Genomic DNA, 19,201 nt, shown 5'->3' with positions numbered 1-19,201 from the left:
TTGTACAACCACACATACATATATATAAATATTGCGAAGTATCATTCTAAGCATTTACAAAATACACATATTAAGCGTTTTAAACTAAAGCTACCTCTGATGTTTGTTTGTTAATCAGAAAACGAGGTCTAACAAAAAGATATAGACATGAGCGGTTACTAAACCCAAAATACAATAAACCGCTAATAGGACCTCGACAAAAGTAAACGCCTGAACTACTGCAGCGCTAGAGAGTCAGAAGTTGTACACGCAAAAAGTAAGGAGCCTTCCGAAACAAGGAGTGGAGGCTCGATCTGATCGCTATCTACTGAACGCCTGAAAAATTTAGAAATCAACGGGTCAGACATAGCTGAGTGAGTTCACAATTTACTAACGCTATTATAATTAAAACCGAGGTCGCATTACTAAACAAATACATTTTTCTTTATAACCAATCGATAACTTACAATAAACATAACTTGGTAATAAACGTAAATTAAACATATTTTAATAACAACGATAGGTTAAACATATTTTGATAATAACCTTAAAAATATAGTTTAATGACTTCTAATATCGGATCCGTATCGAAACCTTAAACCCAAGTACTACGGACTTATTGGACATAATTGATAATAATCACTTTTCAATTATATCGTCCGAGTGGCCGGGTCCCGAGATAATTCGACCGAGTTACCCGCTACCACGTGGCATAGTCCCGAGATAATTCGACCGAGTTACATCATGCCACTACTTAATCCCAAGTTGTGGGTCCCGAGATAATTCGACCGAGTTACCCACGAGACACAGGTCCCGAGATAGTTCGACCGAGTTACCTGGTGTCTATCAATTTTCTTTTTGTCCTCCTTAATCCATTAATCGATCGATATTCATAATTAACCATTTCAAGATATTGACCATAGACGCCTAGACTCGTATCAATTGTGGTGATCACACAGCCTATTGACGCCCAATAGGTAGCTCGTTTCCCCACGGATCACTTATTGGGTCTAATAAAACTTCACGTAATAAATATATATTTAAATAAAACTATTAAGGTAACAAGTACTTTATTAAGCGTTATAAACTTCTTGTATAAATAAACATTCTTTATTATACGCCTCATGCTAATTAAAACAATATGCATCTTTTCGAAGGCGTAACTACAATATGGCACTAATTGTTTTTACTCATAATACTCTTAAATAAACCAATGAACATAATAATTCGATAACAAAATAGAACGTAAAATGTTAAAATTTCAACTTTATTCGTATGCGACCCTTTTATACGATATAACGTACTTTAAGTGTTTATAGGATAAAATAGGTTATTAATAAAAATTATAACTTATACTTTTGAAACTACACTAATGAAGTCTTAATAATACTAGAGTTATTTTTATAAGTAAATATGTAGGTTCTTGAATTAAAGCGTTCAATAATTAAATTCATGTAACTATATTCATATAAAATAACAATAACGAGAGTAAATCGCGAACTCACCTCAATCGCTTAAATCCAAATTTTCCAATTGCAAAATATAAACTAGCCCGTTGATTAACTCCAATCCTTCTAATTCTCCAATCCGCCCACGTGTAGAATCTATAATATGAACAAGTGCTAAATTAACACTCTATTTAAATCTCGCCTACTCATTTCTTTTCGAATAAAATTTCAAGTATTCAAACTTGAATTAATGCTAAGTCCTTTTATTCATTCTTGCCTTCTTAATATCACTTTGATTCACTAACCAAAACTTATGCTAGTGATCCAAATTTTAAATGTTTAACTTAACTTCTAAATTTATAACTTTAACTAATTTATATTACAAGTTCCTCTTGTAACAATTTTTGTTTCTAAATATATAAATCGCACTAACCCCGTACTTAAGTTTTTCAATCATTTTAAATCTACTTAAACCCAATTTTTTTTTCTTTTAACTTTAGATTATACATTCAAGTATTTAGGCTTAAATTTAATTTATGCCATAATCCATATAAATCTCCAAATTCTCAAATCATTCTTTAAACTTCCTAACTTAAATTAACTTTATTTAAACATTTATAAACCTCATCCTTTTAAAACTTTAAGTTTGATAAAATTTATGATATAACCCCTTTTTACTTCTATTTGAAAATTACATACCCAATTCATTATATAAAAAAATTTCATTTTCAACTCTACAATAATACTTAAATTAACTCATTTAAAATTCTGAAAACACCCAAATTTTTATCGAAAAATCATCCGGGGAGCGCGGGTTCGGGGTGACCGGCTGGTCTGCCCATTGAGCAGACCAGCCGGTCTGCTCATGGCTGAGCAGACCGTAGTCTGCTCAACATGAGCAGACTGGTCAGGCCATTTGGCCCGGTCTTCTCTCCGGCCTTCGCCCCTCCGCCAAAACCCGACTCCTATTTCCGGTTCTCAAAAATCACAATTTTGTAACAATTAGAAAAATTTCCAGCTTTTGAAAATCATAAGTTTTCTAATACTAATTGATTAAAACTCATACCAATTCAATTTTTTATTAGCTTAACTTAACCCAATCTTTTAAGTTTACTAATTGATGTTTAATTATGAATTAATCACTTGAATCCATTAATTTACAGCCCTAATTAATCCATTAATTTGCCTTCAATTTCAGCAAATAACATTTAATCATTGATTTAAACACATGCAAGCTAAAACCCATTTAAACCCATAAACCCTAGTATCAAACTCAAATTTCCAGCCATAAATTAAGAATTCTTACCTCTAATTTAGCTCCAAGGTTGATGGTAATTGATGGGTTCAATCTTCTTTAGGAGCAATTACTTAAAATTGAGTCAAAAACACTAAACCTAGCTTTTCTCTATTCTTTCTTGGTTTTCCTCTTCCTTTCTCTCTTAAATGTAGAAGATGAAGTGCTAGAGAAAAATGAATTCTCTGGAATCCTTTTCTTTTGATAGACAAAAGAAATGGTTTGGGCTTCCTAAGTGAAATGGGCTTCATCCTTTTAATCCTCTTATTTAGCCCAAACTAACTAAACTCTCACCTTTGATTAATCTTTAAATAAGTAACCCATCAATTAACCAAGTCGTTAACATGTCGGGTTTTAATCCAAACTTTAAATGACTATAAATTATACGGTATCCTTTTCTAAGTCCAAAATATTTATTATTGCCTTTTTCTTAAATTTTTACTATTTGGCCGTATAATTCACTTGTCGCGCTTAAACCCGCATTTAATAACATTCCAATTATTTTTTGGATTCTCTTTGAATAATCCAAATAACAAAATTTTCGGATATTATTTAAATATCCATTTTAAAATCATTTATTTTATTTAATGGGAATATCTCCAATTTTTCCCATTAAATTACAATATGCTTATCTCGATATCCAAATACGAGATAAAATTTAATTCCAACTAATTTTATCTAATATATAGTCCAACTTTATTAAAATTAATCCCTCGTCAAAACGCCACTTTCCGCCTCATTTACGGAATCCCTCATTTTAGCTCCCTTTGGCTAAAATAATATATTTATTCCAATTAAACATTTCTCCAAAAATGCGGGGCATTACAAGTATGAATTATTTTATCTAAATATTTAATATAATTAAATCAACTATTTAAGATTAAAAAAACTAATATTTGTTGATAATACTTTATCAAAGACTTAAAGTGGCTGATAAAAATTAAAAACCTAATGTTTGGCTCCAAACAGCTCAACCGAACATTCACTATAAAATTTAATGTTTATTATATATTTGTATTCGACATAATTATAAAAATTATATATTTAATTACAAAATTATAATCTGAATTTTTTAAATTTAGATTATTTGTTTATTATAACAAAAAAATAGAAGAAATAAAACATTTTGTGAATACCACTTCTATCCAACAAAAATATAGGCAAATTTGTTAAACTATTATTTTTAAATAGTTTACTTGAGATATCAATATTATCTTTTATTAATTTGAACCGTTTTTATTATGCATTCCGATTCATTATTATTAATCACTTTATTCAATGTAAAAATTAACAATAAATATAATTATTGTAAAATTTATTTGTTATCTCAAAGAATAATTACTATTTTCAATATATATAATTAAAACTAAAAATATTTAAATTAATAAAATTAATTAAAAATAAAATGAAATATATTAGAAAATATTTTCTCCGTCCCATTTAAAAATAATTATATTATACAATTTTACATGTTCCATCTAAAAAGCCTGTATTGTGTATTTTGTATTATTTTGTATTAAGTTACTTTTCTATCTCTTTAGTAATTTTTAATATACATGAAATGCAATTTAATTTATAATATAATTAGTTTATTATTATTAGGTGCGATTATTTTAATAAATAGAGATAAATAAGATAAAATAAAAATATTTTCATGTTTTGTTAATTTTAACGTAAACTTCATCTGTTTTTTTAACATGACATAGAAAGTTATAAACCAACGCTAATTGACTGTAAAATTAAATTAACTTCTAGTGATTATACTTTGTCAAAAATTTAGTATAGCAGATAAGAATTAAAATTATAATATTTGACTTTTATTATAATAAAAAAAATAGAAGTAATAAAATGTTTTTTAAGTAATACCTCTATGCAAAAAATAGATATAGGCAAATTTGTTAAACTATTATTTTTAAAAAGTTAACTTGAAATATCGATACTATCTTTTTTGGTGACGGATACTCACTCTAATGAGTTGAAGCTCAATATCATTATCAAACCTCAGGATGTTGTAATTTCGGGCTACAATGACCAGCAACCCAACCTCAACCCCTTCATATTAAGAAAGGGTGTAGCCGGGGTTCGAATCCGCGATTTTTGGCGCTCGGATAGCTGAAACTTAGACCATTAGACCAAACCCGTGCGGGCAGATATCAATGTTATTGTTCATTAGTTTCAATCGCTTTTATTATATTTTTCTATTCATTACTACTCCCCCCGTCCCACAAAGATAGGCCTAATTGAGTTTGTGCGGGAATTAAAAATAGAAGTTAAATTAGTTGCTGTAAGTTAACTTCCTATTATATCCTTCCATTAATTATCTGGATATTTTAAATAATTTTAATTATATATTTTAAAAACACCAATTGTTTATTGAGATTACAAATAAATTTTGAAAAACTAAATTTATTACTAATTTTTATATTGAAATAAGTGGTTATTAAATAATAGTTTGGAGAAGATAATTGGAACAGTTGAATTGATTAAATGTAAACTTGACATCTCAACTAAACTAAATAGAACTTGACCTATATTTTAAGACGTCCAAAATAGCAATTTGGCATATTTTTATGGGACGAAAAGAGTATTAATCACTTTATTCATTGTAAAAAATAACAACAAATACAGTTACCTAAAATTTGTTTGTAATCTCAAAGAATTATTTTAGTATTTTCAATATATTTAATTAATAAAATTAAAAATATTTAAATTAATTAAATTAAAAATAAAATTAAATATACGAAAAAAATATTCGTCCGCTCCAATTAAAAAAGATCGATATAAATACCATATTTTCATATGTTCCATTGAAAAGTTTATATTTTGTAGAAATTCAACATTGTTCATCTCTAATGGACAATGTAGTAATAATTTGCCGTTAATAAGTAGTAATGCTAAATGCCACGATGAAGACAATAAATATAAATACTTCCACCTTTAATTCATAAATCCGAAGATTTGATCATTATTAACAAATTTTGTACTCACACACCCAAAGCTGGCTAATTTACAAGTTAAGTCATTCAATTTTCTGAATTTCTTTGGTAAATGAACCTTACTAACTTTTCACACATGCCAACCCCAAACTCTGCTCAAAACCAAATTTGCAAAGAAAACAAATACCAAACACAAAATAAATTATTTTAAAAAATTAAAAAAACACCCATATAAGAATCCTATATAAGCACCTCTTCCTCTAGAGTTCACATCTGGGCCATTCTCGTGCAGTTGCACATTCTCTCTACAACTCAAACTCTGCATTCATCATTCTGATTTTGTTTTAAAAAATATAAAAATCAGATACCTTTTGTACTGGGAAAATGAAATATTATATCTTTATTTTATTTTTATGAGACCGACCTTTATAAAGAGTATAATTACTGCGGTTTCTTGTTATGTGGTGTATTTTTTTGCTTTAAAATCACTCACTCATTGCCCCCATTATTAAAGAACTGTAATTTCAGCAAGTTACTTCATATTTGATTTGGTTAGTGCCCTAATCCTTCAAAATTTAATTTAATTTGCTGACTTTGATCCATGTTTTGCTTATCTGGGTATTGTTTGTTTGCCATTTTGTTGTGTGGGTATTCATTGTTTTTATAGTTTGATTTGTGGGATTTGATAAAGGCTGTTGCTTTGGTTTGTGTTTCACTTTCAATATTTTTGGGTTGTTCGTATAAGTTGATGGAACTTGAGGTTTTAGCCTATGTTTTATTTATATGGTTCGGATTGTAGAAATGGATATCTGTTTGTGTGCATTTGTCTTTGTTTATTAATTAAATATTTGGTTTTTGTTTTTGGCTTTTGTAGTGGTGTGTGATCAAAATTCTACAGTTTTTTTTCATAGAGAAGTTGGTTATGGATTTTTTTACACATTTTAGTGAATTGGCATTAGTACTCTTAAGTCAAGAGTATTATTTTGTGTTCTCTCGTGGCGTCTTTTCCCTAAATGCATACTGAATTATCAAATGGTAATGCTAAACAGGGTTTATAAGTGATATTCTTGTAAATTGTCATGACTAGATGAAGCTAAGCTTTTGTAGCTACTTGGCATAGTAATCCAATTATGAAATGTGTTCGTGTTTTGCTCATATACGCATATGGATATTGTCGCATTTTTTTTTAATATTCTCTAGTCTTACTTCTTTATCCGTATAATACGGAAGATGGTTGAATTTTGTGGTAGAAAAAGAAAATTTTAAGAAGTTTACATCAGAACTGGCAAGGTCTGTACTAATGTTGAGTTGTAAGGCCATCACATGGGACCTAGGTACTTTGTACTAATGATGAAATGTGAAGCAACGAACAAGAGTTTGCCACTTCACTTCAATTATAGCCCCTTTTGGATGTAAAATATATCTCTAACTGATGTTTTAAGAGTGCTACTGTAACTAACACATAATTATGCTGCATTATGCATATATTACCATTGCTCAATTGAGTATATGCCTGTTTGTGTGTATTTTAGTGTTTCTAGACACTGAACCCATAATTTATAGAATCATCTGTTATTTCCAGAATATGATTACTATGGTATCCATTTGAATGTCTAGATTGGCTTGAGATATGCTATGCACAAGGGATATAATTATTTCAGTAGTATTTTTAATAGCGCTTCTCATTTTATCATGAAATTTTGCTTTGATCAAGTATAATAATCCTGATAAAAAATTTAGCTGTATTCTGGTTGATTTTATAGAACTATTATGCTTACATCACTACTTTTATACTCTTTTTATTATAAAGTTAAAATCGTGTTGTAATTAAACTTTAATTCATTTTTTCCCACTTTTATTTCTGGGTTAAACTGTTTTATGCTTCCTCTTTGTTGTTATTCTATTCCTTTTATCTTGGCCCTCCTTATATTTGACCCTGCATATTTTTGGTGATTTTCTTTTAATCAGAGGAAGGCAGCATATTCTTTTAAAGGCCCAAGTTATGTCTGGCGCTGAATTGCACCAGAAAAAGCAGGGCCTTTTGAAAGACCAAGTCAGGCTGACTAAGAGGAAGGACTGTGACCGCTATGAGATTGTTCCAATCCAACAGAATTATACATTTGAGAAAGGATTCTTTTTATTCATTCGTGCATGCCAATTATTAGCCCAAAAAAATGATGGTATTATACTGGTAGGTTTAGCGGGTCCCTCAGGGGCCGGGAAGACTGTCTTCACAGAGAAGGTACTCCATTTCTTGCCCAGTGTTGCTGTCATATCAATGGACAACTACAATGATGCTAGCAGAATTGTAGATGGAAATTTTGATGGTGATTTATCTCTGAACTTGTTTAGGCTTTTGTCACTTTTCTTTTGCAAAACTTATTATTTTAGCACTTTTACATAATTGGAAGTAATGAAATGTAATCTTCAGCAATTTTATCTGACAGGCTTCCCGAGATGTTTGTATGTGCTGTTTGATAAATTTTCTAATATGCATTGTTAGTTGAGCACATTATATGCGCTTTGAGTATTAGGTGATTCTCGGGGTGGGAGAAAGCAATACCCTGAGTGGAGTTGAGGGATAACTCTTTTTAACTACTTACAATAGGAATAAGGTGAGACAAGTTGGGGTGGTTTGTTGGTGGAGCGCAGGGATCTGGGAAGGAATTAGAAAGATGTGGCTTATTAACATATTTGGTGCTTTGAGACTAGGAAAATTTCAACCTTATTATGATCTGAGCAACAATAAGCACTCAACTACTAGTCTAGTCTATATTGTTTTTCCTTTTCTTTTTCCAATTGGTTGCGATGTGATCATGCCCTTAACACACTTGCCTTAGTTCCCTGCTATAGCTGATTTTCAGATTCTCCTCTTTTACTCTTTTGGAGACCTACCCCCAAAAAAACTGTCTACCCTGCAGACTGATTTAGTTGTCGAGTCCTTTTTAGTAATTGAGAAGAATTTGTGTTTCTGACACATGATAGGTATTAGATCAAAATAATAGATTACATGTATTTTTTTTTATTTAACAGTTTCAGTCTCATCTGTGTATATGAAATCTCTTCTGTTCTTAACCATGAGAAAGAAGTGATGCCTGGTCCTTGTTTCTATTTTTTTTTAATTTGTTTTCAAGTTTCATCTAATGAACTGGAAGAGTTGCTGATGCTGCTTCATTTTTGTTAGAATGGGAAAACCTTAAGTAAGTTTGTGGACCGGTAATTTTTAATTTCTATCAGGAGATAGACTTGATCTAATCATCGTATGGTCCTTTTATCCTGTTGCAAATTTTAGAGTTTTAAGCCGTATGTTCTGTAGAAAGTGTAATTTTTTTAATTCATGAATTCTTTTTTGTGGTTATGGTTCTTATAGTCGTTGCAAATTGTAGAGTTTTCATCCTTATTTTCTTTAGGAAGTAAAATTATTTTAATTCAGAACGACATTTTTTTTATGAGATTGGTATTCTATTAAGCAGATCCGCGCTTGACTGACTATGACACACTGCTGAAGAATGTGCAAGATTTAAAGGATGGAAAAGCAGTTGAAATTCCAATTTATGATTTTAAATCTAGCTCGCGTGTTGGATATAGGTTAGTCAATGTTTCCTATATTTTTCTTATATTGTTTATCCTACAGTAGCTATATCATCATTGATCCAAAAGTAGCCAATTTTTGTCATGCAGTTTTTTTTATATCTGACTTTTGCTTTAAATCATGTCTTCTTGTTATTGTGATAGGAGTCTTGAAGTCCCAACTTCCCGTATAGTTATTATTGAGGGCATCTATGCTTTGAGTGAAAAGCTGCGACCTATGCTAGACCTGCGAGTATCAGTTACAGGAGGTGTTCATTTTGACCTTGTAAAACGAGTTTTACGGGACATCCAACGCGCTGGCCAAGCACCAGAGGAAATTATCCAGCAGATATCTGAGACGGTTTGATTTTATTACACCTTTTAGGTTTTTGTCAAGCTTGCTATGAGTTTGTTTAGTCATGATTTTGCTTTTCAAGTACTCAACTGAACTTCTATATCGCAGGTATACCCGATGTACAAAGCTTTTATTGAGCCAGATCTTCAAACAGCGCATATAAAAATCATAAACAAATTCAACCCTTTCTCTGGTTTCCAGAGTCCAACTTACATACTGAAGGTAGTTTTCTGCTTAAACTTCCTTGCGTCTAAGCTTTGAAATATATATTTTGTTACTTCTCATATTCATTGGTTCTGGTTACCTTCATTTATGAATCTTTTATTTGGTGAAAGTATCGCTGTCTTGACTTCTGGCTACTTTTGTTTATTGCAGTCAGCAAAGAAGGTGAAGGAGGACCAGATTAAGGCAGTTCTTGCTGAACATACAGAGACAACAGAGCAGACTTATGATATATATCTCTTGCCACCTGGTGAAGATCCCGAATCTTGTCAGTCATACCTGAGAATGAGGAATAAAGATGGAAAATATAATCTCATGTTTGAGGTTTGCCTATTAGAATTTAGTTCTTTTCTATATTAAATTTTTATTTTGCGTGCTTGATTTACTTTCATACTTTGAGAAGTGGAAGAAAATGTTCAAAATAGTCACTATATACGGTTGGAGGGGAAGAAACTATATACAGGTTACTGCTCTGTGAAAAACAATAATATTCCCTAGCCTTAGCCCTCCTACATGATGGGGGAAATTACTACTATTTTTGCAGTCAATTAGCCTTAGTTTATCATATCAATTCTACATAATTTTTTAATTAGTATTACCGTGCTATCTCGAAAATTTAATAGATTGGCCAATTCTTTTATGTGGCAGCTGAGTGAGAAAATCCTAGGTCCTAGATTGAATTGGGCACTAATAGTACTGTAATCAAATTTGAGCAACATGACTATCATGGCTAAATTGAGAAGTATAGTTCCTCTAGCAGAAAGCGAAGTCAAGTCTTCTGTCTGTGACAAGATGAAGAGAAGCAACTGCTTTGTATTAGTTATATAATGGTGCTGAGTTGCATAAATTTGGGATGTAAACACTATCTTAGAGGCCCATGAATGGTTTAAATTTACTTGTAATGTAATTGATAAATAGCATTAGTAACTTTTGTAAGTTATTTTTGTATCTTTATTAGGGAATTTTAAAACTTGGGCATTAGTTATTACATAAAATGAAGCTCCATCTTTACATGATTCTATCAATTGTAATTCTCAATTTCAGGAATGGGTCACCGACAATCCATTTGTAATTTCTCCAAGGATTACATTTGAAGTTAGTGTGCGGCTTCTTGGTGGGTTGATGGCCCTGGGATACACAATTGCAACCATCCTTAAAAGAAGCAGCCATGTTTTCTCTAATGATAAAGTGTGTGTGAAAATTGATTGGCTAGAACAACTAAATCGCCAATATATTCAGGTAAGAGTAATTAATTTTTGTGCATTCATCTCCAGAATAGTATGCATTACATGTTTTCTACATGCAAGTTGGAAATCTTTCAGCTGCAACATAAATATGGTCAAGATAAATAGTGTAAAATTTTAGGTGTCATTGCAGTTTAATGAGTTTATCAAGCATGTACGCATGGTATTTTATTAGAAGATTTTTATTACTGTATATAGGATGTGTACCCTGACAGAATTAAGAATTTTTAGTCATTAAGATTCGTTGCTTCTTTGTCATATAAGCTGTTCATAACCTGCATTCTAATTTTCTTTTTAAAAGGTGCAAGGAAGGGATCGGTTGGCGGTGAGATGTGTTGCAGAGCAGCTAGGTTTGGAAGGTTCATATGTTGCACGTACTTATATAGAACAGATTCAACTGGAAAAGCTTGTAGATGAAGTTATGGTACGCAAACATTCAATTTTTATGGTGGCTTCTACTGCATAGGTTGTTCTGATCTGATCATTCTGCAGGCTTTACCAGATGATTTAAAGATGAAACTCAGTCTAGATGAGGATTTAGTTTCAAGCCCCAAAGAAGCACTTTTGCGAGCCTCCGCTGATAGGGTTGCCATGAGAAATAAGCACCTTAAAAGGTGCAATTCACAACAAATTTTGCTGCATATCTTAGATAATTTCGTTATATTGGTTATTGTCCTTTTTTCCACTAATATGTTTGGCCATAATTTACATCAAGCAGTGGTATGTCACATTCATATTCAAATCAGAGGGACAAATCCAAGTTTCCTGGACTTGCTGACCGGAGATATGATGAAAGAACTTCAGACTCGCCAGCAATCCTAGCAAACCAGGTATGCCTACAACCTTTCCTTTTGTCTAGTGTTCCCATTGGTTTTTCAAAGGAATGGACAAGGAAATTTTTTTAGTTGTATATTTTTTCCTTTTTTGTCCGTAGGGAATCCTTGCTCAACTATCAGATCAGATTTCGTCGCTAAATGAAAGAATGGATGAGTTCACAACCTGCATGGAAGAGCTGAATTCCAAATTGAATCATAAAAGCTCTCCCAGCCAACAGAATTTGGCCCTCCAAGCTGAAGCTTGTAATGGCACTGCTCCGACTTGGTACTTCCTCTCCGGTTTGAGCAACGGTTCTTTGACTGGACCGAAATTATCTAATTCCTCATCTTCCTCCCAGTTGGTCAAGGAATCACCTTTAATGGAGGAGGTATGAAATTTGGTCCTTGCGAATTTGTCTTTTTTTTCTTTTTGAGAAAAAAATTGAAATTATATCTATTACGCCCCAAATTGAAATTATATCTATTACGCCCCAAATTGAAAGTTGCCGTGTCAAGACATAGGATAAGCTCCTCCATGTTGCAAGTGCATGATATTTAGATGGTCGTATGACATGGAAAATATTATGCCTAGATCATAGTCCACTAGACCACAGGAACATACTGACAGGTCCCACCTCTAAAAATCTAAGGAGTGTCCCTTATGTTTGTGTCTTGTTGTACATTTGACAATCGTCGATTCTAGAAAATCCCAAGTTATACTGTAAATTCTCATATTTGGAGAGGGCCTCGAGTATTTCTGGTATAACGTACAAACACAAAGAAAGAGATGAATGGATGCTGTTGCCTTTTTAGCCGGTGGTGTATTAATTTTCTTGTTCATCGTTCTATATGCTACAGATTTCTGGAATTATGCGGGGACAACGTCAAGTCATGCATCAGTTAGATGCGTTAAGTAATCTCCTTCGCGACAACGTTGGAGAGAGGTCTCGGCAAGCAAGAACAAACAAGAGAAGCATGTTTGCAGACTTTGAGATCACGAAAGTCGCTCTTATTTTGTCAGTTGGTGTTGTAGGATTCACTATATTTCGGAGGATGTTCTAGCCTATACCGGTAGAGTTTAAACGGATTCAAATTTTCATTTCTTCAACCTTAAGAATTTTTCCATAATTCACTCTTTAGGATCTTACCAAAAGGTGTTATGTGATGCTAACCACCCGGCAAAGTGAAATGTATTAATCATTGAGTAAATTTAGGTCGGAGAAGTGGTTGGAGGGCAATGAGGCTCTCCCTGCTAATCTGTAATGCAGCGGCTTGTGATGTTCTACATGGTAAACAATAATAGCAAAAAATAAATACAAATTAAATCTCTGTCAACTTTATTTTCCTTCAATAATCAAATTAATTAAAATTAATTTTTTCCTAAAAAAAATCAATATTTTTTTATCATTTTTTTATTATTTATTAATAGAAAATATTTATATATAGATTATCTATTTTTTACGTTCTGATTAAATTTTTTTCTTAGTTTATAAAATACTTTTCAAACTAATTTTTTATCCTCTTCAATAATGCATCTAGAAAGCTATTTTTTGAAATGGGATGCATTTAATCTTATATGAGGATATAAAAATTAAGTTATTAATTATTTTTTAAATAATGTATAATGATTTTTTTTTAATTAGAATGAGATCGACTCTGTCCGTCTCATTTTATTTGTCACTTTCATACATTTTAGTGTCAAAAATCAATGCCACTTTAGTATTATTAACACATTCTTAGTCGTAAGATTAATGAATTTGATATTCAAGTTAATGAGTAAAATAATCAAATAGTTGACTGTATTATAATTCCACAGGAAGAATGAGAGGTATAAAAGAATTATCTATCATATTTAATGTATCTTAATATGTGAGAAAATGAAATAGTGACAAATAAAATGAGACAAAAAAAGTATATATCGACGGATAATGTGGAATAGTTATCGGAATCAATTTGAGACGGATAATGTGGAATAGTTTTGGGTGCTCTGCTGGGCTATACGGTTTGCCCGTGACCAAATCTGTTTTAATGATTTTGATATGCCTCCTGATTGCATAAAGATCAATTCAGATGCGGGGGAGTTTCAGAACGGTTCGTGGGGATTGGGTTTTGTTGGGCGAGACGATAAGGGGGAGATCATGTTCGCTGGAAATGTCCGCCAGGAAGCTAGCTAGATATGTGCGGAAGTGAACACTATGAAATGAAACGTTCAAATAGCGATGGAATGTTCTTTCAAGCGTGTGGAAGTGGAAAGCGATAATGCAGAACTCATCTCTGCTCTTCGTAATGATGCCTTGTATCTAAATGATCTTGGAGATACTCTTGTTGAAATCAGAGAGCTTGTGAGAAGCTTTATACAAGGTAAAATGGAGTCTTGTGCCCAGAAAAGCCAACAAATTGGATAATGATATCCTGAACAAACTAATCAACACCACAATTTAGTGTAGGATTCCAATTTTATACATCAGAAACAATTTCTTAAAAGTTCCCACAAAGAATGCAAACTATTGAGAAGAAAAATGCCCATAAAAACTAGTTAAGTTCCAGCATAATCATTCATCAAAATGCACGAAAAAGTGAACACTGAAACCGCGAAAACAATATACTCAATAAGTTTTCGCGCAACATATCGATGTCACATTTTAAACCATATAGATGAATGCTACATTTCCTGAAGCAAGGAATCTGTGCAAAGCTTACTGTAAAAAATTACTATCTGATAGCATCTAATATCATTTCTGTCTGTTCCTGAATCAATTGCGCTTTCAGAAGTTTCACCTGAGTTTCCGCAACTTGCAACTTCCTCCATTTCTCCTCCAATACCTTTGCTTTCGAGCTTCCAATACAACACATTCTCTGCTTCACAAAATTCGACAATGTAAACTCGGAAAATTGCTCCATCTTCATCGACTCATTGAGACACGGATACCTAGACCAGAAATTATCTTCCTTATCCTCTTCAACCTTCTCCTGCTCTGCAGAATAATTATTAATAATGCCAATGCCATACTGATAATCACCTTCACCGACATCCTCGTCTTCTTTAGCTTCTTCTTCAGCCTTCTCTTGCTCAGCAGAATTATTACAAATGCCAATGCCATACCCGTCTTCTTCGTCTTCTTTGACAACTCGAAAATCGCTAACATTGTTGTTATAATTACCTCCCCATAGCTTCTCAGAAAGCTCAAACAATTCTTTCTCGTGCGAATTCGCAGAGAAAATCAAATTTTTCTCTTCCTCAGATTTATCTATATTTTTCCGAAACTTCCGTTTCAGAACCTTAAATTTCGTATGCAATTGCTTCCGAGAGACGAATGAATTCATCGAGTTCTTAATACAGTCATAAAACGTACCAGAATCGCCAGTTTTATTCTGATTAAACCCAATCAAGCCTTTCAAAACTATAATTTCATCTTCCTCATTCCAAAATCTCCTGGACATACCTCTTTTCATAACGCCTGACCGAAAACTCATGTCGATTTTTCTGACAGATTCGTCAGGATCGCCGGATTCAATCCTGTCGGCCCCGGAAACCAATGGTTTGTGATCTTTGCTCAGTTGAATTGCTTCCTGTGGAATTAAATCTTCTTCAGGATCCTCCTCAGGATCATCCTGAAAAATTTGTTCTGGTTTGACTCGCTTGGTGAGTTGCATGAGATTAGAATCGTCATCAGGTGATGAAGTTTCATAGTAAGGCCTTCGCTTGGAAGCCATTGTTGATTTGGAGAAAGAATTAGGGTTTGTGTAATCAAGTGTTGAAGTTGATAATTGTAGCTATATATTAGGAATTAGAATCAGTTTCCTTAGTCTATTATGGAAAATATAACACCAATATTAAGTTTTGGGCCAATTTTTTTGTTTTAACAATTTTTATTTGGAGATTACAATATAAAATTCATTAACAATTAGTGTTTGATAAACTGTAAATTAAATTCCAAAAATTAAGAGCTGAATTTTTTTCAGCACTAAAATTTTAAAAGCCAAATATATTAATCAATAGAATTTTTAAGTGCTAAAATGTCATAATCCGTTTAATAATTTTCATCGCCGAAAATATCAAATTTTCTCATAAAATGTATTTTTTAAGATTTTAAAATAAATTTATCAAAATAAATATTAATTATATAATATTAATATCATAATATAATGTCTAAATACAACTCTAAACGTAAATATTTAATGGCAATAATATTATTGAAAGATATAAAGATAAAAAAAGGTAGGTTATTTTTTTTTTGTTACAAGGGGAAGAGGCAAAGCCTAAAGACTATAAACTTACATTCCTATCATAAACAGTACCATAGAGATCATGTAAGATCCAAGACATAAGACTCGGAGGAGGACTCTCATGATACGTACTACCAATAATGTAGTCATCACTAATAGACGCCAAGTGATCTGCCGCAAAATTCGCTTCCCTGTAGATATGGCACACTTTAACCTCCCAACTTCTATTAATAAGATCGCGGATAGCAGTTACAATGTTAGACAAATGAGCTGCTTCTGTTCGGCTGAAAATTTTGTCTACCGCAGATTTGCTGTCAACCTCAAGGAGAATCTTCTGTAAACCCATCTTCCAAGCCAACTGCAGGCCTAAGAACATCCCCCTATATTCTGCTTCTAATACTGAACCTTCGCCAAGCGTAGAAGAGAAGCTTGCGAGCCACTGACCCCTGCAATTTCTAATAATACCTCCGGCCTTAGCAATTCCAGTCACTGAGTTAAACGCCCCATCTGTATTAATTTTTACCCATAAATCTGGAGGACAAGACCAGCCTATTTGAATCACCCTCTTCTCAAGTCTGGTTTGACTGAACAACATCTTCTTATCCACAGCTATCTTGATATACTCAACTCGACGGTTAATATCTTTAATCACCTCACAGACAGCCATGTTCTTCTTTCCAATCACAGTGCTATTCCTCCATTGCCAAATTCTCCATAAAGCAACACCGAAGAGACACCTCCAATCATCCCTGTCGTTGAAAGCTTCCTTACCTGCCAAATTTCGCAACATCCAGTCTTTAAACTCAAGATTAAAAAATCTAGTTTGCTTAGAATGATCAATAAATCTAAGCCAAACTTGCTTCGCATAAAAGCATCTTCGAAGAGCATGATCCGTGTCTTCTTCCAACGCAAAACAGCGAGAGCAATCTTTATCTAGCGAAATGTGACGACGAACCCTTTCCACATTGCACATAAGCTTATCATGCAAAGTCAGCCAAAGCATGTAACGAATTCTTTCAGGACCAGGCCAATTCCACACGATTTTCCAGCACCTGTCTTCCTCATTTCTATCATCAAAATCCAATGCACTGTAAGCAGTACGGGTAGTGAACAACCCTGAAGCAGAATGACCCCAATAGATGAAATCATCTCCATAATTCTCCCTTGGCGGGATGTATTTCGCAATTTTAAGAATTGAAGCGCACGACAATAAATTTGAGAATTTCTCCCACCTCCACTCTCCATTATCATTAACAAAGGCATTTACAGTAAGATTAATATCAGAAATCGGCACAGGTTCGGTAGCAGCCTGAATAAGGGTCGTGTTATCATCAAACCACGGATCCAACCAAAAACGAATTTTAGATCCATCTCCTAAAGCCCATCTCACCCCTTCACAGACCTTCGGCCAAATTTTGTAAAGTGCCTTCCAAAGATGGGACGCACCTGAAACCCGACGAAGCTCAGAAAAATTACTCACATCGAAATTGTACTTTGCCCGAATAATCTTCACCCAAAACTTGTCAGAATTAGTAATGACCTGCCAACCAAGCTTCATGAGAAGCGCATCATTCATATAATTCATTCTCTTAAACCCAAGACCTCCACAATTCTTTGGTTGGCAAACAGTACTCCATTTAACAAGATTAATTTTTTTACCATCCTCAGAAGATCCCCATAGAAATTTCCGGCACAATAACTCAATATCACCACAATCACCCTTAGGAAGAGCCAAGGTTTGCATCGAATAAAGCGGAATAGCAGCCGCAACTGATTTAGCTAAAGTAGCTCGACCTGCCATGGCTAACGAGTTGGTTTTCCAGTTGGAGAGCCTAGATTTTATCCGATTCATGATCCCTCTTGTATGCGTTCTAGATAACCGACCATGTAATAAAGGAATACCAAGATAGGTTCCTAAATTTGACGTTACATCGAACCCCAATTTGGCTGCAACTGAATTACTTGTGGCCACAGAGACATTGCGGGAGAACAGCACTTTGGTTTTATCTCGATTGATTTTCTGCCCGGAAGAATCACAGAAAGAAGTTAACACATGATTGACAACTTCAGCCTGAGCCGTAGAAGCTTCACAAAACAGTAACAAATCATCCGCAAAAAACAAGTAGGACAACGGAGGACAGTTACGACTCATCGTCAGAGGTTTCCAACGGTGGTTCTCACATTCTCGATTAATGAGGTGCCCAAGACGCTCGATACAGAGGACGAAAAGATAAGGAGATATTGGGTCTCCTTGTCTCAACCCACATTCCGGAAAAAAAGTGTCTAAAGGGCAGCCATTCCAAAGGATTTTCATTGAGGTAGAAGTAACACAACTCATTATAACATTATACAAATAACTTGGGATGCCAGCTTCGATAAGAGTTTCTTTTAAAAAATCCCACGAAATCTTGTCATATGCTTTCTCCAAATCAATTTTAATCGCCATAACCCCTTTCCGACCTCTCTTGTTGCGCATAGAATGGAGAGCTTCTTGAGCCAAAATCGTATTATCAGTGATATGACGACCCGCGACAAAACTAGTTTGCGCCGGGTTAATAATATAAGGCATAATAACTTTAAGCCTATTAGCAATTAGTTTAGTAATGATTTTGTAAATCACATTACACAAACTAATTGGTCTAAAAGACTTAAGAGAAGTCGGATGCTCACATTTAGGGATGAGAGTTATCAAAGTACGGTTCACCATTTCAGGCATCGGATCACCATCAAAAATACCCTTAACAAACTTGCAAACACTATCCCCCACTATCTCCCATTGACTTTGATAGAACATGGCGTGCAAACCATCAATACCCGGGGCCTTCAACGGTTTCATGTCCCATAGCGCCTTTTTAATCTCATCTGAGTGAACAGGTTTAGCCAAATCATCTAAATCATGATCGCCAATAACAGGAAACTCCCCACAAAGAGGGAACGGCAAATCAGGGGTAGCATTTTTAGAGAAAATATTCGTATAATAATCTGTAGCCATCTGCTTTAAAATCGCTTGATCTTCTATAGTCTCGCCGTCAGAATTCTGTAAAACCCTTATCCTGTTAAATCTTCGTCTCTCAGCAACTTTCTTATGGAAAAATTTGGTGTTACGGTCAC

The 19,201-nt window shown here is 33.4% G+C and overlaps 2 protein-coding genes and 1 long non-coding RNA gene across 3 annotated transcripts; 1 reads left to right on the top strand and 2 right to left on the bottom strand.

Moving 5' to 3' along the window:
• On the bottom strand, positions 1 to 2,926 carry LOC126674005 (uncharacterized). The gene is made up of 3 exons (XR_007639424.2): positions 2,734 to 2,926; positions 1,485 to 1,583; positions 1 to 315 (listed from the first exon to the last, which is right to left on the bottom strand). It is a non-coding gene; the product is annotated as an uncharacterized LOC126674005 (long non-coding RNA).
• A 2,987-nt stretch (positions 2,927 to 5,913) lies between these two features.
• On the top strand, positions 5,914 to 13,188 carry LOC126673979 (inorganic pyrophosphatase TTM2). Its single transcript, XM_050368316.2, has 12 exons — positions 5,914 to 6,208; positions 7,626 to 7,984; positions 9,131 to 9,245; positions 9,393 to 9,588; positions 9,691 to 9,804; positions 9,958 to 10,128; positions 10,849 to 11,043; positions 11,350 to 11,472; positions 11,541 to 11,662; positions 11,767 to 11,878; positions 11,983 to 12,252; positions 12,722 to 13,188. Exons 2-12 carry the CDS (start codon positions 7,660 to 7,662, stop codon positions 12,923 to 12,925), a joined length of 1,947 nt encoding a protein of 648 aa, XP_050224273.1. The 5' UTR covers positions 5,914 to 6,208; positions 7,626 to 7,659; the 3' UTR covers positions 12,926 to 13,188.
• Positions 13,189 to 14,368: 1,180 nt separating this feature from the next.
• On the bottom strand, positions 14,369 to 15,776 carry LOC126673995 (STOREKEEPER protein-like). The gene has a single exon (XM_050368341.2). It carries the CDS (start codon positions 15,575 to 15,577, stop codon positions 14,576 to 14,578), a length of 1,002 nt encoding a protein of 333 aa, XP_050224298.1. The 5' UTR covers positions 15,578 to 15,776; the 3' UTR covers positions 14,369 to 14,575.
• Positions 15,777 to 19,201: the final 3,425 nt, after the last annotated feature.

Source organism: Mercurialis annua, linkage group LG3 (assembly GCF_937616625.2).
Source record: "Mercurialis annua linkage group LG3, ddMerAnnu1.2, whole genome shotgun sequence".
Lineage (NCBI taxonomy): Eukaryota > Viridiplantae > Streptophyta > Magnoliopsida > Malpighiales > Euphorbiaceae > Mercurialis > Mercurialis annua.
The sequence above is the reverse complement of the archived record's forward strand: the minus strand, read 5'-3'. Positions and strand labels throughout refer to the sequence as shown.